Here is a 27,592-nt window from a genome sequence, read left to right as displayed (position 1 = left end):
GTAGAATCTACGGCACGGAGACAGGCCTTCGGCCCAAAACTGGTCCATGCCAACTAAAAAGCCCTTCTATGCCAACCCCATTTGCCTGCAATAGAATCGTAGAAAAGGCAGATGCTGTTGAGGACGTCAGAGTGGGAGGTAAGGAAGCCTCAAATCTGGATCCATTTTTATTGATGCAATTCGACCTTATGTAAGAATGCAAACCGCCTTCTGCAAAGTAATAGTTATTCTGTTTATGGTGAGGTTGGTTGAAGGATAAATTTTGGTCAGGCCATCGGGGAAACCCCTACCTTTCTTCAATACAGTGCTGTGGGATCTTCTACCTACATCAGAGTGGGCAGATATGACCTGTTTGATGTCTCAACCTCCAATCGTGCAACATTCCATCAGTACTACATTGGAGTATCAGCCTATATTGTGAGTTCAGTCTGTGGGATGGGAGACCCAATACCCTTTGGCTCAGTGACGGCTAAGCCATAGTCACTAGCATGCAGTTATGACAAAATTATTGATTTGACTTGGACAGAGGTACTAGGCAGTTTGAGTAAAATAGGCTGCCACCAAAAACTGGTGTCAGATGGTTGTGCAGTGGCTCAATGTTCACACATATGTGTCTGTGGGTCACAAAGATCTACCAATCCTGCAGCCGTTTACTGAGCTAACACAATATACCTTGATTGAAGGAGACCAAGGTCAGGATGATCTTTTCTTGCTCATTCCCCAGCCCCCCGGCAAGCCTCCCACCCCAACCTGCATAAACCTCCATTGATTTAACAGTAAAATCTATTAGAGCGAACAGTTTGAGAAAAACCTAACAAACTCAGCGAACTTCTTCATTCCCCATCAGTTCCAACCAGTCTGCAAGTAATTGGGAATCGGAGTGAAATGTGGTTCTGCCCCAATTATCATCTTGTGTCAGCTGTGGCTTAGTGGGAAAATGTTGGCACTGAATTAGAAGGTCGTGGCTTCAGGGCCCAATTAAGCACATCATCTGGATTGAAACTCCAGTGGAGTACAGTGGGGGGTGATGCACTATTGGAGATGCCATCTTTTGGATGAGGGGTTCAACCAAGGCCTCCCTGGCTTCACAGGTGGACCTAAAAGATATTCTGGCACTATTTGAAAGAACAGGAGGGCTCCCCCAGTGTCCTGGAATACCTCCACTGGCATCATCTTTTAAAAAATGGTTATTTCCTCTCTATCACCTGCAGTCTTGAAGGTCATGCTGTGCACAGATTGGCTGCCACATTCCCTATATTACAACCCTGGCTATACACATCAAAGGGCTCAATTGGCAGTAAAACATATTGGCACATCCTGAAGATGTGAAAGGCACTATATAAATGCAGCTCTCTCTTTATCTGTGTCAAGCGTGAGCCACATTCTCTTTGGGAATGCTTGAGATGCAATTATGTCAGATATATCACCAGTGAAAGTCGAAGGAAAAGGACTTTTCTCAACAGGACTGGTTTTTATTGATTAGTTTTCTGTTTAACTGTCATTGTGCAGATCTACAATCTTCTGTATTCTGACTCAGTGATGTGATCTAACAGCAGTCTAAAGGAGGAATTGCACATGTTCCCTGCCCCAACCCCACCTAAATCCGTCATTTCTCCTTTTCCCGTGACTGATGTCGCTTTCTGTCTTTCTTTCTTCCCGTTGCAGGAGCTGCAGTTTGAGAGACTAACCAGAGAGCTGGAGGCCGAGCGCCAGATTGTCGCCAGCCAGTTGGAGCGATGCAAACTGGGATCTGACACAGGCAGCATGAGCAGCATTAGGTATGGACTAAACTGTCTTGGTAAGGTGCTCGCTCCTGGCACCGTGTAATTGTATGTCGTTTTTGCAGCAGGCTTCGACGTGTCCTCAGAGTGAAGGTTTTATGTGTGGAAATTTGATCCAACAAGCAATGGTTCTGGGTTATTCAGGGGATGGAGGCGGGGGTGGGGAGTTGGTTGGTGGAGCAGAGGAGACCTGTTACAGGCTTTGTGGTGAAGGTGTTCCCACACTACTTTAACATCCTCATCCCATTCAAAATATATATATTTTTTAATTTAGAGTATCCAATTATTTTTTTTTCCAATTAAGGGACAATTTAGCATCGCCAATTCCCTTGCCCTGCACATCTTTTTGGGATGTGGGGGTGAGACCCATGCAGACACTGGAGAGAAGGTGCAAATTGCACATGGACTGTGACCCAGGGCTGGGGTCGAACCCAGGTCTTCGGCTCCGTGAGGCAGCTGTGCTAACCACCGCGTCACCGTACCGCCCTTCCATTCAAAATATTTGCAGTCGAGGAAAACTTCCAGTGCACCAGGAATTGGCGATACAACGGAGCAGAGTTTGATGACTCACACTCCTGACTTTCCTCCCCCTGTGGGGAATCTTGAATGTGAATTACTGTCGTAAAACCCGGCACAGGGTTAGCTCACCAGCATGTTTGGCTGCCTGTGGAAGTGTCTGTATAGAGCAGGTCTTGATCAGGATGAGGGCCCATGCAGCTTCAATCCACTCAATCATGTAATAGAACTGAGGAGCAGGGTCCAGAGCAATTTAACGTCTGGATGCTACTCAAAAATGCATGCTATTCCACTCAAGGTACCAAAAGATACAAACACACGTGTATAGATATATGATAGATGGATATATGTTGCATATATATGGATATATGTATAGTAATTATTTAGCTAAAATATGGATTTATATAGTTAGATATAGATTTTATAGATATGTAGACACTGAGATAAATATAGAAAAATATAGATATATTCATATTATATATACAGAGGGAAGGTACATTGCATGATTTCCATTATTTATATATATATATACAAAGAAAGTATTGTCAAGCATTCTGCTGAGTCAGTGACCTTTGCGCTGATAGAATGTGCCTTTGGTGTGCATGCGATAAAATGGATTATACGTCACCAGATTAAAACACAACGGAATTAATTTACCTTCTTGCAGATACTATCTCTGTCTCAGAGGAATGTCTCAATGTTATGATGCACCCTGGCAATTCATTGTTTATTTCAGAATCTGTGTGGCTCTTCTCACCCTACTCGTGGCTGTTTTACAATCCTTCCCACTTTACCTGGGTTTGGGGTGTGGTCAGGTGTGTTGACACAAGTGCCATGGGTGAAGGGTGGAATTGGCTTTCCAACACTGGGAGCAAAGGGATAGACTTTGATGTGACGCAATATTGTAGAGCAGATGATTGCGATCTCATTAGCCCGTTTTGCATCTCCTCCACTGACGTCAACAGAAATACCATTTTGGAAAGATATAAACAGGCACAAATAGTCTGTCCAGAATTCAAAATGGTGTACAAGCAGTAAATTGTAGTGCCTTTGAACAGTTTTTTATTGGTTACCGTTGAGAGTTGATGCAGAGGGCTACAGAAGAATTGTCTTATAAACAAGCTGGTTTGTTACAAATGTTAGACATGTAGTGAATTGTGCAAATGGCTTTTCAATTTGTAATAGTTTCTGATACATTCCCAATGCCTTGGATCTTATATCTCCTACTATGAAAATGACCTTGCCTTAACTTTATCTTGCTGAAGGACACTGCTTAAACAATTGAACAGCTGAAACAACGGTTTATTGTCAAGCTTCATTATCCCTTCCTTGTTTGTTTTTGCAAAAGGTTTTCTGCCTGCTTAGGTTACCAGCAATTTTTAAGCAAACCCTGGGTTGCTGGTAACTGGGTGCAGGGTGGTGCAATGGGTGGGAAAAACTGTGTGGAAGCTGCTAGCCCCCAGGGTGGATTCCTCCCCATATTGTTTGGCTGCTTAGTGAAAGAAATTTGAAGGGACAGGTCTCACAATGCCATGCTAATAGGGCCGGCTCAATTTTCAAAAGATCGAGGAGCTTTTTTTCAAAGGACCCCCAATGCAAACAATTGAAAACTGACCTCCCCTCCTGCCGCCACCAACGGATCCCCCTGTCCCTAACAGAGACCCTCCCGGCCCATGGAACCAACCCATGGAATCGCCTCATGAAAAACCCATCCCCTTCCCCAGCCCCCATCCCCCCCAGTATCTGCCTCCAGGCACCGTCTGGGACCTGGCCCCTGACACTGCCAAGTTGTCCTGAATTGTTCCCTCCACCTCCACCCTCACGCTCCCTGCATTGCTAACCCAACATTTCCATTCCCACTGCAATTGGATAACGGACAGACTGGTTATTTGATTGGATGACTCTTGGCCGGCATTCACGCCGCCTTTTCTTTCCCGGTTCCAAAATTATAAGAACCCTCCTCCTTAGATTGCTCTCAGAAATGCCCTGGGAATGAATCTTGCATGCATGATAACTGCAGGACATTCCCAGAACATTTACAACCTTGTACTCACTTCAATTATTGACTATTCTGCTCATAAACTAACTGATACATGTCTGGAGTCACAAGACCAAAGGCAGCAAGTGATCACAAAAGGTATTCTACTGGATAGTGAGTTAGGTATTAATGGTAATTTACTGTATGGATCACTGGCTTGCGTCTCTGAAGCTGAAACAGGAGCTTTTCATTCTGAAGAAGGGCTGATCACCTTAACTTAGTTCCCTTCTCATTCAGTAAAGATTGATACTGCCCGCTCGACAGGCGGAAAATGCAGCACTGTAATATGGAGAGTGGTATTTGCTGCCAACGGGTATTGACACCTGCATCAACTCTGCAGTCCTCCAGCAACATTGCCATCTTTCTACAACTAGGGACTGAAGTGCAAGGTCCTTGACTCGCTGAGTTGTGCCATTTATGTTGATCGCAATTTTGGAGTAGGTAGATGCAGAAATCTTTAATCTCCTCCTACTTTGTATCCGATAACAGATTAATCTGGTGGTAACTTTTTCACTTTGTTTGCATAAAACTTCCTGCCAGGATAGTGTACTCCTAATCAACACTAGTTTGACCTAGCGGCATTACATGATGCATCATTGTTAATGATTGTTAATGATAGGTATAGGGCGGGAAATGAAAGCTTCGGTGTCATCACCGTGTATTCGATGTGTGACTGAGTATATGTGTGAGAGGGGCAGAGAGAGAGACGCCACGATTCTCCGGTCGTTGGGATTAACTTTTCCAGTCAACGGTGCACCCCTGCCCACGGGTTTCCCGCCAGCGTGGGGTGGTTGCATTGGGAAATCCCATTGACAAGCAGCGGGAAGACACAATCCCGCCGACAGCGAACGGCGCGCCACTGAGAAACACACAGCCGGGGACCGGACAATCTAACCCAGGGTTACCAATTCTGATCGTAAATATTCTTGGAAGCTTCATCAAATAATTTTTCACCTACAACCAGCCCATCCAGTCAGACATTCTTTACCCTGTCTCCTATATTTTTATAACTAAGAAGCCACTGTGTTCAAAAAAAATCAATACAGAAGAAAACATTGTCACAAGACTCCAGGGATACACAGCAGAGTTGTCACCCCCTGCACAGAGAGAGAGACAGTGACAGAGAGTGGGATTTTTCAGCCCACCCTACGTCAGGATCGTCCAGTCCAGCTGGAAGATCTTTGACTGGCCAGCTGCATACCCACAGCTGGGCCGGAAAAACCACCACGACAGGGTGGGAAAATCCAACCACGGCATGGCCGGAAAGTCCCACCACAGCACAGCAGGGAAACCCCACCATGACAGAGCAGGAAAATCCAACAACGTCAGGGCCGGAAACCCCCCCCAACGACAGGGCTGGAATGAACCACCACAGCAGGGCTGGAATATCCCGGCCAGAGACTGGCCACATGGTCAACTCATACTTAGTTTGTCCTTTTTCTGATCGTCAGTGCTCAACCACAACCAGAAATGAAGGATTACATTTGCTGCCCATATCCTCATTCGCACCCTCGTCCCTTTCACCCATTCCCTCGTGCTCATCAACCTGTATCGACTGCTGGTTACGTTCTGGGTGCCAAGGTAGGAAATCCCCCATTTGGTAAATTCTCCCGCAGTAACCCATGGGAATCATGTGAGCAAGTGGAAATGTATTGTACAGCTGGTGCCATTCATTTCCTGTGGACCACAAAGTATGAGTTTCAGTTTCAGTAATGTGTGGCTCACTTGTGAAAAGGAATTTCCAGCTGCTTTGCTGGCAAACGAACAAACGGATATTTGCAATGTGATGACAACAATAATTTGCATTCATGTAACAGTAAATATCCCAAGGCACATTCACACCCACAGAAGCAGTGCCAAAACAAAATTGATGTGAAGCCACATGCGATGTTACGATAGGTGATCAAATGCCTGCTCAAAGTGGTATCTCTAAGAAACGTCTTAAAGGAGGAGAGGGTGGTGGAGAACATTCAAAAGCTTTAGACCTAAGGAGCTGAAGACATGGCTGCCAATGGTGGGGATGAAGAAAAATGGGGATGTACAAGAGATAAGAATTGGAGAAGTGTAGATGGCCCAGAGGGTAATAGGACTGGTGGAAAGTTCGAGGCCATCGGACAATTTGAACACAAGAATTTTAAAATGGAGGTACTACCAGACTTGGAGGCAACATAGGTCAGTGAGCATGGATTCGATGGCAGAATGGGAATTACTATGGGATAGGGAGGGCTGGTGCATCTGGGATAGACTTGCACTATCGGGACACCACTAGCACCTATAATGTGTACAACATTAATAGTTATGCTCGTACTTCAGCCCTTCTCCCATCAGGGAAGAGGGAACAAGCAGATGTGGCTAAATTATGGCAGCTAAATTCTAATGCCATTATATCAACCTTCAGTTCCAACTACAATCATTAATGATTGACTTGTTATGATTTCTGGTGGAAAACCACAAACCAAAATAACCAAATTTACAGAATAACCCCCAAAGGAAGAAATTACCAACAAGATTAAATCTTTTGTAACTTTTACCCTAACACGAATCACAACCAATACAAATTAAACATGAATTTACGGGCGAATGAAGCTTCGAATAAAAAGGTAAAAAAGCTGATATGAGACAAAAGTTAAAAGTCGCCATAGTCCCCGAGGACCATGGGCTGCTCTCCCCTTTTTGAGAGATGCTGACTGGTGGTGGTTTAACCTGAGGGTCACTAAACCTCAGGTGAGGGCCAAGGTTGAGAAAGCGGGGCCTTCATAGATAACCGCAGCCAGTACGGGAATTGAACCCACACTGCTGACTCGATGGCCAAGCGACATGCATTTGGTCAAACAGGTTGAGCATGCCAACGTACAAATCCTTCCAACATGCCAACGGCAGATAGTAAGAGCACGAGAGATTCTTGGTGATCATAGAATTTACAGTGCAGAAGGAGGCCATTCGACCCATGTTGAGTGGTGACTCCCTTGATGTGGCATGGTGCCCCTCAAACTATAAGTCCGTGGTTAAAAAGGTTAAGAGCCCATGGTGTTAAGGGTAAGATCCTGGCATGGATAGAGGATTGGCTGACTGGTAGAATGGGATAAAGGGGTCTTTTTCAGGATGGCAGCCGGTGACTTGCGGTGTACCTCAGGGGTCGGTGCTGGGAGCACAACTTTTCACAATGTACATGAATGATCTGAAGGAAGGAACTGAAGGCACTGTTGCTAAGTTTGCAGATGATACAAACATATATAGAGGGACAGGTCGTATTGAGGAAGCAGGCGGGCTACAGAAGGACTTCGACAGGCTAGGAGACTGGGCCAAGAAGTGGCAGATGGAATACAATGTGGAAAAGTGTGAGGTTATGCACTTTGGAAGGGGAAATGGGGACTTGGGGAGTCCATGTTCACGATTCTCTTAAGGTTAACGTGCAGGTACAGTCGGCAGTTAGGAAGGCAAATGCAATGTTAGCATTCATGTCGAGAGGGCTAGAATACAAGACCAGGGATGTACTTCTATATAAGGCTCTGGTCAGACCCCATTTGGAATATTGTGAGCAGTTTTGGACCCCGTAACTAAGGAATGATGTGCTGGCCTTGGAAAGGGTCCAGAGGAGGTTCACAAGAATGATCCCTGGAATGAAGAGCTTGTTATATGAGAAACGGTTGAGGACTCTGGATCTGTACTCGTTGGAGTTTAGAAGGATGAAGGGAGATCTTATTGAAACTTACAGGATATTGCATGGCCTGGAGAGAAAATGAAAAATGAAAGTCGCTTATTGTCACAAGTAGGTTTCAAATGAAGTTACTGTGAAAAGCCGCTAGTCGGCACATTCCGGCGCCTGTTTGGGAAGGCTCTTACTGGAATTGAACCCGCACTGCTGGCCTGCCTTGATCTGCTTTAAAAGCCAGCTATTTAGCCCTGTACTAAACCAGTCCCTGAAGGATAGAGTGGATGTGGGGAGGATATTTCCACTTGTAGGAAAAACTAGAAGCAGAGGACACAATCTCGGACTAAAGGGACGATCCTTTCGAACAAAGAACAAAGAAAAGTACAGCACAGGAACAGGCCCTTCAGCCCTCCAAGCCTGTGCCGACCATGCTACCCGTCTAAACTAAAATCTTCTACACTTCCGGGGTCCATATCCCTCTATTCCCATCCTATTCATGTACTTGTCAAGATGCCTCTTAAACATGACTATCGTCGCTGCTTCCACCACCTCCTCCGGCAGCGAGTTCCAGGCACCCACTACCCTCTGTGTAAAAAACCCTGCCTCGTACATCTACTCTAAACCTTGCCCCTCGCACCTTAAACCTATGCGCCCTAGTAATTGACCCCTCTGCCCTGGGAAAAGTCTCTGATTATCCACCCTGTCTATGTCCCTCATAATTTTGTAGACCTCTATCAGGTCGCCCCACAACCTCTATCGTTCTTTCGCCATAGAGAGAGCTGCCATCTAAAAATAAATAAATTAGCAGATTCAGACAGATTTCCATGTCCTTAATGCCTTTCCTACCAGCTTTAAAGGTGATATTACTTTTTCTGATAGCTGGGCTCCATTGATATACTTACAAAATCTCCTGCCTAACCTTGGGAACCAGTCTTTAGTTATCTTTGTTGTTTGTTGTGTGCTGTAATATGAAATTCGCCCACAATCTGAGAATTATAAAGAAAATACAGCAATATAGAGATAGCAAATAAAAAGCTTTTGGAGGTACATCTCTGTTGCAACAAGACACTGGAAGTGCAAAGAACCATGTTAAAACATGAGCTGTTCGATATTCTCCAACATCAGGAGGAAGGAACTTGCATTTATATAACACAATTCCAGAACATTCGAAAGCACTTACTGGCAGGACCTGGCGGCACGGGCAGCCTCCAGGGTTCTTGGGGGGGATCTCGCCCCAGGAGGTGCCCCCACGGTAGCCTGGCCCGCGATCGGGGACCACCGATCCGCAGGCGGGCCTGTACCGTGGGCGCACTCTATCCTTCCGCACTGGAGGCTGTACCAGTCCGCCATTCCCGTTGCGGAAGCGAAGCCCTCTGCGCATGCGTGGGGATGACGCCAGCACACGCTGGTGTTCCCGCGCATGCGCCAACTCGCGCCAACCGGCAGAGGCCCTTCGGCGCTGGTTGCTGTGGCGGCAAGCCCCTTTCCCGCAAACCGCTCCGGGGCAGGCCTAGCCCCTGAAGGTGCTGCACCTTTGGGTCGGCCCAACGCCGGAATGGTTCACGCCACTCCGTCCCGCCGGGACTCCCCCCTCAGCCCACTGTTTGGGGAGAATCCCGCCCATGGTTGGAATAAATGGGTCCTTTTCTGATTGGCAGGCAGTGACTAGTGGGGGTAAGGCAGGGATCTGTGCTAGGATCTGGGTGGCATGGTAGCACAGTGGTTAGCACTGTTGCATTACAGCACCAGGTTCGATTCCCACTTTGGGTCACTGTCTGTGGAGTCAGCATGTTCTCCATGTGTCTGCGTGGGTTTCCTCTGGGTGCCCTGGTTTCCTTCCACAAGTCCCGAAAGAAGCGTTTGTTAGATGAATTGGACATTCTGAATTCTCCCTCTGTGTACCCAAACAGGCGCTGGAGAGTGGCAACTTGGGGATTTTCACAGTAACTTCATTGCAGTGTTAATGTAAGCCTACTTGTGACAATAACGATTATTATAACTATTATTACAAGACTCCAATTATATATTAATGATTTGGACGAGGGAACTAAATGCAATATTTCCAAATTTGCAGATGATACAAAGTTAGGTGGGAGGGTGAGCTGTTAGGAGCATGCAGAGATTCTTCAACAGGATTTGAACAGGCTAGTTCAAGTGAGTGGGTATTTGCATAGCAGATGCAGTGTAACATGCATAAATACAAGGTTATCCACTTTGGCAGCAAAAATAGAAAGGCAGATTATTATTTGAATCGGTGTGAATTGAGAGAGGTGGATACTCAGTGAAACCTTGGTGTCCTCGTGCATCAGTCGTTGAAAGTAAGCGTGCAGGTACAGCAGGCAGTAAAGACGGCAAATGGTATGTTGGCCTTCATAGCGAGAGGATTTGAGTATAAGAATAGGGATGTTTTACTACAATTGTACAGGGCATTGGTGAGGCCACTCCTGGAGTATCCTGGAGTGCAGTTTATGTGTCTTTATCTGAGGAAGGATGTTCTTGTTACCGAGGGAGTGCAGAAAAGGTTTACCAGGCTAATTCCTGGGATGATGGGAGTGTCATACAAGGAGAGACTAAATTGGTTAGGATTTGGAGTACTGTATAGAAGAGTGAGGGGAGATCTCCTAGAAACTTATAAAATTCTAACAGGATTAGACGGGGTCGAATCAGAAAGAATGTTTCCAATGGTGGGGGAGTCCAGAACTAGGGGTCATAATTTCAGGACAAGGGGTAAACCTTTTAGGACTGAAGTGAGGAGAAATTTCTTCATCCAGACAGTGGTGAACCTGTGGAATTCACTACCGCAAAAAGTAGTTGAGGCAAAAACATTGTGTAATTTCAAGAAGGAATTAGATACAGCTCTTGGGGTTAAATGGATCAAGGGATATGGAGGAAGTCGGGATCAGGGTATTGAACTCGATGATCAGCCATGATCATAATGAATAGTGGACAAGCCTTGAGGGGCCAAATGGCCTCCTCCTACTTCTATTTTCTAAGTATGTTTCTATGTATATCTTGCAAAAACATAAATACTTGCATCACTCGCCGCAGACATGTGGCAACATAGCAGGGCCAAAGTTCTGTAGCTTGGCCTTTGGTCGGTAGCATTTCTCACTTTCCACTCAATTAATTAGGCCCTCACGTTGTGTTCACTGGCAGCCGTATTCTATCCGAGCTCCCAGGAGATAGTCCACATCAGAATGGCACACTTCTGCAGAATCTCCTTAGCTAGGTCATGACAGTCTCCATGGCACAGGTCCCCCAGAGACTCATTTATCCATCCCTCTCATGAACCCTGTTAAACAGCCTGGTGACTCTGGGGAAAATTGAAGCAGCAACAGTAAAATTGTCCAATTCACAATCCCTACTCTAACCTTATCTTCAAATTTCTGTCCTGTTTAACTGTATTATACACACACATATCCTTGTAAATGTACCTTCTGTTTACCTCTCTGCTGCAGCTCTTTTACAGCAATAACTTCTTATCTGTCTTAACTGTGTCCAGCCATGTGGTTTCTATATGTTACTTCCTCCCTGTTGGTACTGTTTCCAGATCATGTGTTGGCAGGACAAATGCACTGGTGTTTCTTAATATCCAAGAAATTAACAATTGATGCCTTTATCATTTGTGCAAACTCTTAAAATTCATTTTTGAACACTCTAAACCAATTGCATATTCCCCAGACATTTTAAAGAAGTAAACATTTTCTTTACCATCCTGTCTCTGGGTCCAATTTTATAACATACTTAAGATGGTGCTTACACTGTAATTGCTGAACTGAGATTTGTATTCATTTACATGTGGCGGCATATTGTAATATTGCCTGGTGTGAGTTTTACACTCTGGGAGAAGGAGTGGGGGAATATTTCTTCGTGCATGAAGGGTTAAAGCAGGAGCTTCCATGCTCAGAATGCTTAATAAGGCCCTGCTAAGGTTTACAAAACGACAAACAAGATCTGCATCGCATTAACTTGATGCAGAGTGGGACAGCCACTGTTGTGGGCTGTCACAGGCTCCACTTGGGATTGGATTGTGACCTATCTTCAGAGCAATACTGTCAGAGAAGGAACGCTTACATTTACACCGTGCCTTCCTCGACCTGAGGATGTCTCAAAGCGGCTGAAGCTAATGAAGTACTTTTGAAGTATAGCCAATGTTGTAATGTCGCTTTTGTGTTGCTCTAGAAAATCAAACTGCCTCATCGTAATACAAAAGGTGTTGAACAACTACAACTTAACACTGAAATCTTTCCCAATGGAGCCTTTCAGGAAATCCTGATAAATGTTGTACCCTACCCAGAACCTGTTAGAGTTTTACCACCTACCACAGTCCGCTGCTTGATGATCTTTCTTCCTTTCTCTATATTTTTACTTGCAGTGTTTTTCAAGATCATGTACAGACCTTGTAACATAGTAAATTCTCTCTTTGTCGTAACATTCTGTGTCTCCTTGTTTTTCTGTCCTCATCAAACTTGTGCCGCTTCTGCAACTGATTACCCCAATGGCCTGATTAAAATTCCTTTCACACAGGGAGCTTTGCTAATAAATTCTATTAATAGAAAGGGCACCATGTGGTAAAGCAAGGAGATCTTTGCCTTTATCTGGAGAGCCATTAGCCCAATCTTCTTTTCTCTTCATCTCTGCACAGTGAGAAAGATTCACAGCACTTGCAGCACAATTTATTTGTACTTCTCGCAGTCTCTTTTGCCAGTTCAAACAGCTGTGGAACGTACAAAGTCAAGTCAGCCAGTAGGTCCCAGCATGCAGTGGCCATTTGTTACATGAGCACATGACTGGGCCTAGCTGGACTTTGCTTTGAGACACAGAGGAACAGAACTGGACTGTTCACCCCCTTGAGCCTGTTCTGCAATTTAATATGATCATGGCGGAGTTGCGCTTTAACTCCATTTATCCGCCTTGGTTTCCTGGTCCTTTAATACCCATGCCTAATAATTATCTGGATCTCGCTCACACTGGATGTGATCCAGATAATTATATACAAATGAACCCTTCGGCTCTTTAAATACCTGGAGGCTGCATTCACTCAGCGCCCGGGAGTCAACGGCCTTGCCTGCAAGAACTTGACAGGGAGCTGTCTAGCACCGGTTTACACAAACGTGGACGAGGCATGATGGCACCTTGGAGGGTCTTTCAGGCCTTTAGAGATGCCCTGGTGGTCAGGGGTAGAGCAAGGTAGTACCCTGCCACACTCCTGGCCTCACGGCACCTTTGCAGTGCCATGGGTGGAAATGCCAGGTTGCCCGGGTGGAACTGTCAAGGTGCCAGGAGCACTGCCAGGATGCCCAGAGGGACCATGCCCATTAGAGGGGTAGTAAGGAGGGTTTCCAGAGGTCAATAGAAAGTTGGGAGTTGCGAGGGGGGGTGGTGGTCCAGGAAGCAGGGCATAGGGGCTTGTTTAGCATAGGGCTAAATCGCTGGTTTTGAAAGCAGACCAAGGCAAGCCAGCAGCACGGTTCAATTCCCGTACCAGCCACCCCGAACAGGCGCCGGAATGTGGCTACTAGGGGCTTTTCACAGTAACTTAATTTGAAGCCTACTTGTGACAATAAGCGATTTTCATTTCATTTTCATGTGTGGCCTGAATGGGTGGTTGCAGAAATCAGAGCTGCCGATCAAAATGGCACGCTGAAGAGCATTTCCTGTTGCCGCGCTCAGCTCCCCAGCAGGAAATCAACTAAAGTGTGGCCACAGTGGGAAGAAATTGCCAAAGGAAAAACGGCAAAGTGCCAGTGAATAGTGGGGCGAATCTCGGCACTGCAGCTGTCGAGAAACATCTGCCAAACAGGCCCGAAACTGGACTTAGTTTTAAGTCCGCTGAATTGCGCCCCTCCAGTTAATCTCAAAGGCCCTCACTTTAACCACTGGGAGCAACAAACTAACTATTTTGAGGGAGCGGTTTTCTGCGATCCTTTGCGATCTGAGATTACGGGCGGGATTCTCCCAACGGGAGTCTAAGTGGCCAACACCGGAGTAAAAACCGGAGTGTCAGAGCGGCCGCTCGGCCCATCCAGGCCAGAGATTCGGCGGCCCTGCCGATTCCAGCGCCAAACGCACCGGCACAAATGGCGGCGATTCTCCGCACCTTGGAGAATCGCGCGCCGGCGTCATGGCACGGTTGCTCCGATTCTCCGGCCCAGCACGGAGCTCGGAGAATCGCCCCTGTAACAACTGTGCCATGACAGGACCTGTTAGTGAGTCTCAAAACCATAACAACCTGGGGCTGTCTGAATTGAACAGAATATGGAACTTAACTGGACATATGAAAAGGGTTCTGTGTCAATCCATTGGCTGCTTTCATTTTCTGAGCTCCAAAGGCCTATGAGTACAAGCTGGAGACAGTGTTCAGGCTAAACAAAGTCAATGTTTGTATTCTGTTGTGCTGTGGTCAAAATCAAAGAGAAGCACCACACTCCAAATACATTTTGCTTCACCCCATCAAAACTTTAATTTTGCTCTTGCCTTGAATGAGATTCTGTTTTGAATCTAATGATTGTGATTGGCCGAGCCAGACAAACAAACAGATCAAATGTCCCATGATACAGCACCACTGGGAACTGATTTTCTACTCGTTTATCTCTTTCTGTTTGTGGCACTTCACTTTGTGCAAATTGACTGTAGGGTTTCCTATTAAAACAGTAATTACATTTTTCAAAAAATATGTTTAACTGGTTGTAAAGCACCTTGGGACACCCTGTGGTCATGGACGTGCTGTATAAATGCAAGTCCTTCTCCTTTTCTTCCTGCTTTTCCTCCTCTTCTTTCTTTCACTCAGTCTCTCTTTGTTTCTCCTTTGTGAGTAACTCTTTATGAGCATATCACATACACGTCAGATTAGGATTTAATTTAATTCCATATGGTTAAAGTTTTTGATATCCTTTTCATAGAATAAATACATAAATAATCTTTACTGTCTCAAGTAGGCTTTCATTAACACTGCAATGAAGTTACTGTGAAAATCCCCTGGTTGCCACATTTCGGCGTCTGTTCGGGTACACGGAATTTCTGCAATACCGAAGGAAACCATTCAGCCCATTGAGTCTGCACCGACCCTCTGAAAGAGAATGGCCACCTAGCCCCACTCCCCCGCCATATCCCCATAACCCCAGTTAACCATACAACTTTTGACACCACCAGACAATTTATCATGGCCAAACCACCTAACTGCACATCATTGGGCTGTGGAAGGAAACCGGAGCACCCTATGTTTCTTGGTGGCTGCAGGGCTGAGATTCACCCCACTATTCACTAGCACTTTGCCAGGTTTTTTGGGCTTTGGGCGAGCCTCACTTTAGTGGATATCCTGCATTGAGGAGCAGAGCTCGCAAACAGGACTGGCTCTTCGCAAATCGGGGCGCCATTTTGAATCTCTTCACCACCCCCCTTCAGTCCCCCACTGGCAATCTGGAACCCCCCTTCACATCCCGCCCTGTAACCATTTTGAGCCCCTGCCCCCCTCTAAATGGCAAAGCACCCCCAGGCCTGACCCCTGGCAATGACAACCTGACACTTGGGCACCTTGGCACGGCCAGCCTGGCATTGCTACTAGAGCCCAGGCAGGGTACTATCCTATCATGTTCCTGGGGATTTCTAATGGCCTGCGAGACCCTCCCAGATGCCATCACGCCTGGTCCACATTTGTGGAAACCAATGCGAAACAGTGCCCGGGTTGAAGTCTCGCAGGCGCAGCCGGTGACTCCCGAGTGCCGGGTGAAATCTGGTCCAGGTATTTTTAAATATGCTGATCTGGATCACGCATCATGGAAGAGATCCAGTTTGCGCCGAGGTGACTAGTCATCGGCCCGGTGTGGAGCCCAATTTGTCTGTCAGAAATGAGGCAGGACATTTGCATCCATGTCCAGCACACCATCTTTAAAGGTCTATGGAATCGGGAAGAGTCTGCAAAAATATAGTCCTTTGTGTCCTCCTCACAACCTGCTTTATTAATTTATTAATATAGATCATAAACAGTTGAGGCCCCACCACTGATCCTTGTGGCAGTCCACTGGTTACAATTTGTTCACCTGAAAATTACCCATTTATTCTTTTTTTTTAAAATTTAGAGTACCCAATTCATGTTTTCCAATTAAGGGGCAATTTAGCGTGGCCAATCCACCTACACATCTTTTGGGTTGTGGGGGCGAAACCCACGCAAACACGGGGAGAATGTGGACAGTGACCCAGAGCCGGGATTGAACCTGGGACCTCGGCGCTGTGAGGCAGCAGGGCTAACCCACTGCGCCACCATGCTGCCAACCCATTTATTCTGACTTTCTGTTTCCTATTAGATATAAAGTTCTCTATCCCTGTTAATATAATAAATACTCCAACCCCATGAGCCCATTTCTTGTATCGCAACCTTTATTGTGGCACCTGATTGAAAACTTTTGGAACTCCAAATATACTACAGCAACTAGTTCCCCTTTACCCACCCTGAATGTTATATCCTCAGATAAGTCTAATAAATGTGTGCAACAGAAAGCACACTTAAAAATAAAAGTGCAACATTTGCTGTAGAACATTAAAGAATGTCCCAAGGACTTGCAAGTTACTAGATAAATGCAAGTCCTTGGTAACTAAGGTTTGAGACAGATGATTGAGAAGAATGAATGCAGAGGGCTGATGGGTCAGTTGGAGATGTGTGAGTAGGGATCAAGACTGAGGTGCCAGGATAAGTAGAAGCGAAGCTACAGTAATAGAACCCAAGACGCATCAGTAGGTTTGATTTAAGTATTTTATCAATTCCAAAGTTTCTTATCAGCTCTGATGTCGTCCATGGAGGTTTTTTACTATTGTGCAGTCTTAACTGAAAGCTTTGAAAGCAGCACAATTGGACATTGGGAGTGTAATTAGTAAAGAAAACACATCTTTATGACAGTGAAATACTGCCAATTTTCTGATATAATTGTTGTAAAGATGCTTATGAAGGTTATCCTGTTGCTTTTCTTTTCATGAATGTGATGTGATCCAGAGTGTGCATGTCTCCCAAGTTGCACGCCATTTGCCATTGTTGTATACATTGCAGAATTTATCTTCACCCTGTTGTCAGAATTTGCTCCCTCATCAGACTCGATCACTCTTCGCTTGTATTATGCACAAATTTGACAGGTTTGCATTGGGCTTATGATTCTGCAATGTTAGGATAAAAATGGTTGATCCCATATCAGTGGCGGACTTACACTTTGTGAAGCCCCCTGCTCACCTTTACTCCTGGGTCCTCCTCCTGATGATATTACGCCCCTCCCCCCATGATATCATCACTCATCCTCCCAATGACATCACACCCCTTCGACCCCACCCACCCTCTCCCACAGAACGCAAAAGCACAAAAATATACAAATTGTGTAAATGAAAAAGTGTAAAAACACACCTGTGTGAATAATTGCTGAATTGAAATCCAAGTATGTCTCTTGTCAGAATGGCGGTAAAGATGGTTAATTAAGTTTTGAGGTGGTCAAACACGGAACTTGCAGCTGAGCAATGTGATTAAAAAAAAGTCAGCTGATGACATCATTCCAGCACAAGCCACTGCAGGACAGAATGAGCCAGTCCAGTGGAGGACCAAATTCTCCAATCAACAAGATGCATGATCTGCTATTCGGTGGGTGGGATTCTCTGACCCTGCGTTGGGTCGGAGAATCGCCGGGGGAGCCGCGCAAATAGCGCCACGCTGCACCGACGCCCAGATGCGATTCCCCGCAGAGCAGAGAATCAGCATCATTGGGGCCGCCGTGGTCGGCACGGCGCCGGTCGGGGGTGCCGGACCTACTGCGCATGCGCGCAATCCCCGCGCCCATTCCACAGCTGGATCAGCAGCTGGAGCGGCGTGAACTGCTCCAGCGACCGGCTGGCCCCCTCTATGGGCCAGAATTGCTGATCCTGGGGCCGTGTTTACGCCTTCGGGAAACATCTTGGCGTTTCCGACGGCGTCAACACTTAGCCTCAGGGTCAGAAAATCCCGCCCAGTATATTTCAGAGTCTCATTCAGTTTCAAAAGTTAGCTTCCTTACTTCCTCCCTTAAAATCAAAGTGAAAACTGTAAATTCACATGAGTGGAGTGCCCAGTAAGTCCAAGTCCCACATCAGTGGCTCTGTCTTCAGGATTCCATTCTTTGTCCTCGAAAAGACTTTCTGAAGACCCGGCTTGAAAGTGATGATGGGTAGAACTACCAGCTGCAGCCATTATATCAGTCCAGCAATGGCCCATTTTGAGAAACCGAATTTAAAAATGACAACATGGAAGATGGATGGATTTTTAAGATTTTCTTGCTTCGCCCTTTGTTGGCATGGCAATTTTGAGAGCTTCTATTCGACACTTTTTCTTCACAAAATCATTAATTACATCATCGTAGACAAAAACTTACTAAAGTTGTATCACAAAATGTTATAGATATAGAGAAATACAGCACAGAACAGGCCCTTCGGCCCACGATGTTGTGCCGAACTTTTGTCCTAGGTTAATCATAGAATTTTGGACACTAAGGGCAATTTTTCATGGCCAATCCACCCAACCTGCACATCTTTGGACTGTGGGAGGAAACCGGAGTACCCGGAGGAAACCCACGCACACACGGGGAGGATGTGCAGACTCCACAGGCAGTGACCCAAGTCGAAATCGAACTTGGGACCCTGGAGCTGTGAAGCAATTGTGCTATCCACAATGCTACCGTGCTGCCCTTAAGAAGAAGTTAATCTACACTCTATTATTCTACCCTAATCCATGTACCTATCTAATAGCCGCTTGAAGGTCCCTAACGTTTCCGACTCAACTACTTCCACAGGCAGTGCATGCCATGCCCCCACTACTCTCTGGGTAAAGGACCTACCTCTGACATCCCCTCTATATCTTCCACCATTTATCTTAAATTTATGTCCTCTTGTAATGGTGTGTACCACCCGGGGAAAAAGTCTCTGACTGTCTACTCTATCTATTCCCCTGATCATCTTATAAACCTCTATCAAGTCACCCCTCATCCTTCTCCGTTCTAATGAGAAAAGGCCTAGCACCCTCAACCTTTCCTCATATGACCTGCTCTCCATTCCAGGCAACATCCTGGTAAATCTCCTTTGGACCTTTTCCAAAGCTTCCACATCCTTCCTAAAATGAGGCGACCAGAACTACACACAGTACTCCAAATGTGGCCTGACCAAGGTTTTGTACAGCTGCATCATCACCTCACGGCTCTTAAATTCAATCCCTCTGCTAATGAACGCTAGCACACCATAGGCCTTCTTCACAGCTCTATCCACTTGAGTGGCAACTTTCAAAGATCTATGAACATAGACCCCAAGATCTCTCTGCTCCTCCACATTGCCAAGAACCCTACCGTTAACCCTGTATTCCGCATTCATATTTGTCCTTCCAAAATGGACAACCTCACACTTGTCAGGGTTAAACTCCATCTGCCACTTCTCAGCCCAGCTCTGCATCCTATCTATGTCTCTTTGAAGCCGACAACAGCCCTCCTCACTATCCACAACTCCACCAATCTTCGTATCATCTGCAAATTTACTGACCTACTCTTCAACTCCCTCATCCAAGTCGTTAATGAAAATCACAAACAGCAGAGGACCCAGAACAGATCCCTGCGGTACGCCACTGATAACTGGGCTCCAGGCTGAATATTTGCCATCCACCACCACTCTCTGTCTTCTATCGGTTAGCCAGTTTGTTATCCAACTGGCCAAATTTCCCACTATCCCATGCCTCCTTACTTTCTGCATAAGCCTACCATGGGGAACCTTATCAAACTTATTAGCGAACACAACTTTAATAATCTTTATTATTAGTGAATGTAGTTCCATTGCCTTTTCAGACTTAACTTCTTGTTCAATGTTTTTCAGACGATGTGTTTTCTCCAGAAATCGGCAAGTCTTACTCATTACCTAATTCATCCATACTTTTGGTGGATGAGGATAAATGAGCAGTTTGTGTACGTTCACTTTTCTGCATTTTTAAATGCCAGGTTGATAGTTTTGCTTCATGTTAACTGACCTTTCTTGATTTTAATGAACATGAATTTTCTGACAGAGTAGACTTCTTTTGCTTTCCTCAGCCCTGGGGGTTGGGTCGCCCCTGCTCCTCTCATTACTCAACCACAGCTACCTCGAGTCTCAACTGGCTGGTTATCTCACAAGCCACCTCTCTTGTGGTTTTTCCTGTCTCTTTGCCCGTCCCTGGTGATGCCTCGCATCTCACCTCGATGACCTGACCTTGCTTATGGCTCGGCTGCCTGACTGTGACCTGCCCAGCACCCACAGCCTTGGCTGAGTCACCCCTGTTCCCATTCGACAACAGCTTGCTTCCGAGTCCCGCTGGCTGGCTGGTTCCCTCCCTCCCTCCCTCGTGGCTTTTTTCGCTAATTTACCTGGTGCCTCACACCTGACCTCGCCAGCCTGGCCCCTCTGCTGGCTGCCTGACTATGGCCTGCCCAAGCCTCTTCAGCCCTGGCTTGGGGATCGAGTCGACCCCATTCCCCTCAACAGCGGGTAGAGTCTGCAACCCAACCGGCTGGCAATCGCCAATTTGCGAAAATGTTAGTAAAGTAAACACAGGAGACCCTCCCTTGACTGCTGCCCCTCCCCCTCCAAGTCACATCAATGTTTACCAGTGTTTTCCTGCTCTAACAGGACTTGACCAATTAGAGTCTGATGATGCTTGCTGACAGACTCAACAAATACAAATGAGACTATCAGCAAATACAGCACTATCAGGTTCTGATTTGTGCCCACAGACACTGGCCAGCACAGTGTTTAGGCACAGTGTGTTCCGTTGTATGTCCGTCCACCTCTGCCTCAACCAACTTCTTCCCCATATCCAGGAATGTACTTTGGATTGTTGTTGCTTAATGGTTTTATGTGCAGAATTATAAATTAATTTCATAGTCCACATCTCAAATGTGTCCACCGCTAGATTCAGATGATACTCCCAGATTTTCAAACATGGCTCTCTGCAGACAGTGAGTGAAGCAGCTCTAATATAACAATTGACAGTGCTCTTCAGTCCATATCACACTGCTTCAGCCGCAGCTCAGTCAGTAGCACTCTTGCCCTTGAGCTGGAAAGTTTTGCTTTAAGACTGATTTGTCCGAACACCTGGGCTGACCCTACAACCCAGTATGTGGAAGTCAGAGATAGACTGGTCAGTGTTATTGTGAAATTTTCTAACCACAGACCTCTCACCTGCACCTCATCAACCCCCCCACCACCCATCCTCCAATGTTTCTCACTTGCAACTGGGAAAATGGACTGGTGGAATGCTCCTAAGTATTTGCTGCTTTTGTTTGACAACTGGCTGCTCGGTGCCTGAGGTGACTTTCACTTTAATTTCCTTGCCTTCTCCTACCAGACAGCAGGAAACCGTCCTGAACGGCACAAAAAACATTTGCAATTCTGCATGTGACAGAATCCACATTTCCACTTCCCTGGCGTGATGCTTTGGGGACACTGAACCGCGAAATTATTGTGCCACTAACACTTATCATCTTGGATTTTTCTGGCACGCAATAAGAAAGACCTGCTGCATATTTGCAGTTGCTCTCTGTGGCTCGGTTTGTTGCAGTGCTGCTTGTGAATAAGGAGGTGACAGGTGCAGGTCTCAAGTATTTAATCTCGAACAGCGCAGCACTGAGGGAGGCTTTCGGGTGAGTTATGAAACCAAAGCCCCATCGGCCCTCACAGGTGAACTTAAAAGTTTGCTTGGCACTACTTCAAAGAAAAGCAGGAAATTTATCATTGTGTTAAAAAAAATCCCAATTAAGGGGCAATTTAGCGTGGCCGATCCACCTACCTTGCACACCTTTGAGTTGTGGAGTTGAGACCCACGCAGACATGGGGAGAATGTGCAAACTTTACACAGCCTGTGACCTAGGGCCGGGATTTAACCTGGATCCTCGGTGCCGTAGGCAGCAGTGCTAACCACTGCACAAATCACTGCCCTAATTTACCACTATTTGGCTGGCCAATATTCAATCTTCAGCCAGCATCACGAAAACACATATGGCATCATTATCACATTGAACTTTGTGGGACCTTCCCGTGAGCAATGTGGCTGCCACATTATGGGTGAACAGAACTTGGGACGAGTAAGAATAAGGGCAGCAGAGTTTTGGATGCAGGTTCATAAGAGATTAAAACCTAGCTGATGCTGCAGAAATCATGGTGAGCATTTGACACTCCCCCCACCCACCCCAAGGCCGATTCTGAGGCAGGTGGAGAATAACATTGAATGGACGGCATTTCCCCCAGGAACCCGGCCAGCTAAAGCCAGACACAATTTCACACTTGGGCGGGCAGGGCCTCAGAGGGGAAACATGTCATTGACCTATTAAGGCCCTTAAGTGGCCACTTAATGGTCACTTAGGGTCTTATCCAGCCCAGCTTCAATTGTTTGGCAGGAGGATGCGTAGGTGGGGAAACGGACGTTTCCACCTTTCCTCATCTCGGGTGGAAAGGAGGTGGTGCGTGCCTCACTCTGAAGGCCCCCTCAAAGTTGGAATGCCCCCCCCCCCCCCCCCCCCCCCCCACCCCCGGACGTTGGAGCTCCGGGTCCTCTTCCCCCTCTGGCCTATTCCCCGATGCCACAATCGCCCTCCCCCCATCTGACTCCCCCGGGCATCCCCTATGCTCCTGCCCCCTGGACCTCTGGACTTAGTCCCTGATTGGCCGACAGCTCTCACAGGTGGGACTTCCTTCCAAGGGCAGATGGAAGTCCTACCCACTGCCAATCACTGCTCAATTGGGCGTGAAATGGCATTCTGAGTGCGAGAGTCGGCAGCTGTCAGGTGCTGACTCTCGGAATGGTGAGCACTGATCACTCGCTATCCTAAAAATTCTACCCCATGTGTGTAATTGTTACAGATTTGTCAGTGGTCTATATCTGAAATTTGAGGGGAGAACAGTGTGAATAGTTTATATTCACATCAGGTATGATTTGATCAATTGTGCTGGTCAGTTCTTTCGTCAGTTATATATCTATTTCCATTCACTTCCTTGAAAGAACCTATTGACTCCCGTTGATTTCAAAGAATTGGATTGGATTGGATTTGCTTATTGTCACGTGTACCAAGGTACAGTGAAAAGTATTTTTCTGCGAGCAGCTCGAACAGATCATTAAGCACATGAAAATAAAATAAAATGAAAAGAAAATACATAATAGGCACCACAAGGCACACAATGTAAATACATAGACACCGGCATTGGGTGAAGCATACAGGTTAGGAGTCTGGTAACAGTGGGGAAGAAGCTGTTTCTGAATCTGAATGAAAAATAAGCAATTTCTGGAGAAACAAAAGATGGGTGATCAGCTCCAGCAGATTGCTGCCTCGATGACAAAAGCTAAAAATGTCCCCAGGTGTCTATCTGAAAACTTTAAAAGTGAGGTAGGGCAAATTATTTCTGTAACGCATGTGCAAAAGAAAATAGTTATTGCAGTGGATTTTTCAGTCTTCAGAAGTTTGCTTAAATATAAATTGGGATATATATTCAATGCATGGTCTGGACAACTGGTAAAATAAAGAGGGGGGGTAATGGGATTAAGAGAGGGAAAAACAATGGGATTAAGAATGATTTGTACAAAATTTTAAAAAAACTTTAAAGTCTGCAAGAGTAATAACATTCTGAAGAGATGAGACTTTTAAAACTAAATTGTCAGGAACAGAAAGGTCATTTGGCAGTAATTGAGACATGCATGGTGTTAAAAATTAACTTACACCTGAAGAGACTAAGCCTAGCCTTTTCTGGCAGTGGATATCGAATGGGTAAGTACCACAGCTCCATGTCTTTCAAGTGCTTTAATTCTGGATGGTATATCAGAATGAAAGCTTACAGAGAAGGAGACAAACTTGAACCGCAACTTTGAATTTTGGCATTTAATTGCAGATGTAGGGATACCAGAGGTTGCTGCCTGATTTGTTGTACATTGACTGAGGGTTAATGTACAACAAATCCTTGTTGCAAACTTAGCTGGCCATGGAGGTTGCAAAAATAAGATTCAATCCACACCTGGTCAGCTATCGATTCCATTTCTATACCTTGGCATCCAGCTTTCTCAAAAGGCCACTGTTGACACTGTGCCAACTCAGCCTTCTGCAAATTACGGCAACGAGTGTTTGACAACGAGGAGCTCTGCAAGTCAAAAAAATCTGAGTGCAGAGAGCAGTTGGCCTCACCACGATCCTATAGCCTAGTGAGAGTTAGACTATGTAATAGCAGTGCGCTAGAGAAATACAAATACAGCCACCGCTGCAATCTCCGGATTCACTGTGAGGACTGTCACACGGGGCAGCATGGTAGCTCAAGTGGCTAGCACTGTGGCTTCACAGCGCCAGGGTCCCAGGTTTGATTCCCCGCTGGGTCACTGTCTGTGCGGAGTTTGCACGTTCTCCCCGTGTTTGCGTGGCTTTCCTCCAGGTGCTCCGGTTTCCTCCCACAGTCCAAAGACGTACAGGTTAGGTGGATTGGCCATGCTAAATTGCCCGTAGTGTCCAGAAAGGTTGGGAGGGGTTACTGGGTTACGGGGGATAGGGTGGAAGTGAGGGCTTAATGTGGGTCGGTACAGACTCGATGGGCCGAATGGCCTCCATCTGCACTGTATGTTCTATGTAAATGCTAACGTCATTCTCAATGCCAGCTCTATATGTATTCAGGCAATACTCCTATTTTCTCAACTTTCAAATGGCCAGCCTTCCGGGGAGGATAGAAACGCACTTCAAGGACACTCTGAAGCTCTCCTTGAAGTGTGGCAGCATTGACATTGTGGTTTTCTTTGCGTTTCTTATACTCAGGATGGATCACAAAGACCACACAAGCCAAGTTCAATCACAAAGCTAACATTTATTACACTACTTAATACACAGTTCGACCACTAACTCCAAGAGCAAACAATAATCTACTAAACTACAATCTACACCATACTAATACTTATTTCATGCACTCTGAAACTGTACTCTGCTCTTTCCTATACTCTCCTCTACACTCTCCCAGAAGCTTGCGAGTCAGTGCTATATATACATATGTATATATATATATATATATATAGGTCTGTTCCCACCTCCATCTTGTGGGCAATTATGATAATTATGATATTACATTAACCCTTTATATACTAGACATTCTACATAATGTCACAGACATTAATAACTGGGAGGTGCTTGTTACCAATTGTTCAAAATGGTGACAACTTACCCATCAACCTGCATGGTGCTTTGCATAACAATACCTTCAACATCAGGCAGAGCGTCGGCAAAGAAGAAAAGGAAGCAGATCCTGCTCTCCGGATCCCATTACTTCATGCGACATCCCGCCCCTTGTTCTCAAAGAGCTGTGGGTTGGGAGGTGGTTTGTTCAGTAATATGAAGTCCCGACGGCAAAACATTTATGATTCTGAGTAAACATCTCCTTGAATCAAAGGACAGCTGATGGTGACCTGGCACATGGGTGATGCAACCTTTACCTGCCACTCATCTGGTTTTATCCAAATCCTGCTGTCAGCTGTTGTGGAGTGCTTCATTTTCAGAGGTTCTTAAGATGGAATGGAGGCCATTAATTGGTCCAAGAAATGTTGCCTGCAATGATGGCCTGTGACATTGGTGACTGGTTTCCATCAACTACACCAACGGGCTTGTCCAACTCTTCACTTGGGCGACCGTATTTGCATATTATTTTCACTCTAATGGCCGATGAGCAGATTTTGGAAAGATAATGGGCGCAATTCACCGGCCTGGTCGCGCCCGATTTGGTGCCGGGGCAAGACCGTTGAATCTCGCAAGAGGCTACATCGAGATTCGTGACGTTCCAAATGCCTCGCGAGATTCTGCGGAAAGAACTTTGAAAACTGGCTCCGAGGGCCACACAGAGAGGCTTCTTGGGCCACATGTGGCCTACAAGTCAGAGCTTGGGCAAACCTGAATTACAGCCATCTTCCTTTGCCTCAGCATTGGAGAGGTTTTCCTCTAATCGCCTCTCCTGTCCTCTCACCATCTGCCCCATTGAGTTCAGTTTTGGCTCAGGCTCCTGGAATGTCATAGTTGGTCAAATCCAGCTACTCTGTCCCCTTCTACGTTACTGCGCTCTTGTGCCCAAGTCTGAATAATTAGTACATCACATATTCAATGAGGCTACCTGGCAAGTATCAAAGTATATCCATAATTTTGAATAAGAGTAGCGTTTCTGTAATGGTGTAATTTTTCCTCTTTAAAAAATGTATTGTTTGATGTAATTTTCTCACAAATGTATCATTACAGTTGATGTGTATGCAGTAGTTATTTGGCTATGATGCTCGACTGAATTGGCACAATCATGTATTTGGGTATATTACTCTCAATTCGGTTTGTTTAAATTCAGTTATCTGCTCATTCAAATTCCTGTTGGCAGTAAACTCCCATGTTGCCATGTTATTTGTATTGCTTAATTCAAGACATTTATTAATGCAATTTTTCAGCTCAAAAATGATTTTGCATTGTTAGTAGACTGTGGGAACTTGAATCTGATGTGTACAGTTGTGGCTCAGAGGTGAGAGTACTGTCAACTGAGCAACAACAGACACACCAAGCTGGATTGTCCAGTTTTCAGGCTATGTCTGGTGGATCCGTGGTGTTTTACGTGGGCCAAATCAGTGCCGTCCCAGCACCGATCCTCCGACTAGTCAGGGGCTAGCAGCCGCACCACATAAAACGCCCGGCCTCCACGGAAAACGCCTGGCAGTGCACGGATCCGACTTGCCAGATAGTCCCCCCTGACACCCCCTGGACTCCCCCATCAGTCCCCCCCAGCCCTTGCCAAACCCCTTGGCTAGCAGCATGGTTCCCAGCCGACTGTGGCGGCGCTGGATACAGTCCGCGGCCACCACGCCGGGATCCTGACTGCTGAGACCAGACGTCAACTGCGCGGTCGGGAACCCGGTCCATCGGGGCGGCACATCAGGGGGGGGGGCCTTCAGATGACATCCTGAGGCCGTACCAACACCGTGCGGCGAGCACCATGATGATGACATTTTGGAGGGAGCAGAGCATGAGCAACTGGCGTAAAACAGGCGCCGCCCCCGATTCGGTTGTAAAAATGGAATCTCCGCCTGATCGCCTATTATGAAATCGGCATTGGGAAACAGACAATCGCACCCACTATCCAGCTTACTAGAATGGAACGCCAGTGAGCAATGTGGTACTTTGTCCTGTCAACACCACCTTTTCCAGTGGAGAATCGGCATATGGATTGTTTGGTGCAGTGTTAAAAGCAATTCAACCACCCAGTTGAGTATCTGGAGGTTGTATCAATGGAATACGGTCCATTCACATTCTTCTGAGGTCAATGAGTCTGATGGGTTTTTGCAAATTCGCCACCAACCTATGAACTGGAGGAGCCATCTTGGCTATAAGTTCAAGCCATCGTGGTAGTGTTTTAAAAAGTCTGTTTTTAAAAGGTCAATCCATGTTTCCAGCCAATGGGATAGAAATAATTATTTGACATAAAGCACATCTTCGTGACAAGTGAGAGTACAGATTACAATAAATTTCTGGTGCATCCTATGCATTTTGGTCATTTCTTTGGGATGTGTTCATTAATTAGCAAAATCTTTTGAGAACTTATGATCAC

The 27,592-nt window shown here is 46.0% G+C and overlaps 1 protein-coding gene across 8 annotated transcripts in view; it reads left to right on the top strand.

Annotated features, from left to right (window-relative positions):
- LOC119965900 (catenin delta-2-like) overlaps positions 1–27,592 on the top strand; it is a 1,408,928-nt gene that overhangs the window by 832,622 nt on the left and 548,714 nt on the right. For all 8 annotated transcript variants that reach the window (XM_038796885.1, XM_038796882.1, XM_038796883.1 and 5 more), the window contains one exon: positions 1,666–1,778. In XM_038796885.1, the coding sequence (XP_038652813.1) occupies positions 1,666–1,778 (113 nt within the window). The remainder of the gene's footprint in view (positions 1–1,665; positions 1,779–27,592) is intronic.

Source organism: Scyliorhinus canicula, chromosome 5 (assembly GCF_902713615.1).
Source record: "Scyliorhinus canicula chromosome 5, sScyCan1.1, whole genome shotgun sequence".
NCBI classification, from domain to species: domain Eukaryota; kingdom Metazoa; phylum Chordata; class Chondrichthyes; order Carcharhiniformes; family Scyliorhinidae; genus Scyliorhinus; species Scyliorhinus canicula.
Note: the sequence above shows the minus strand (reverse complement) of the source record. Positions and strands in the feature narration are given on the sequence as shown.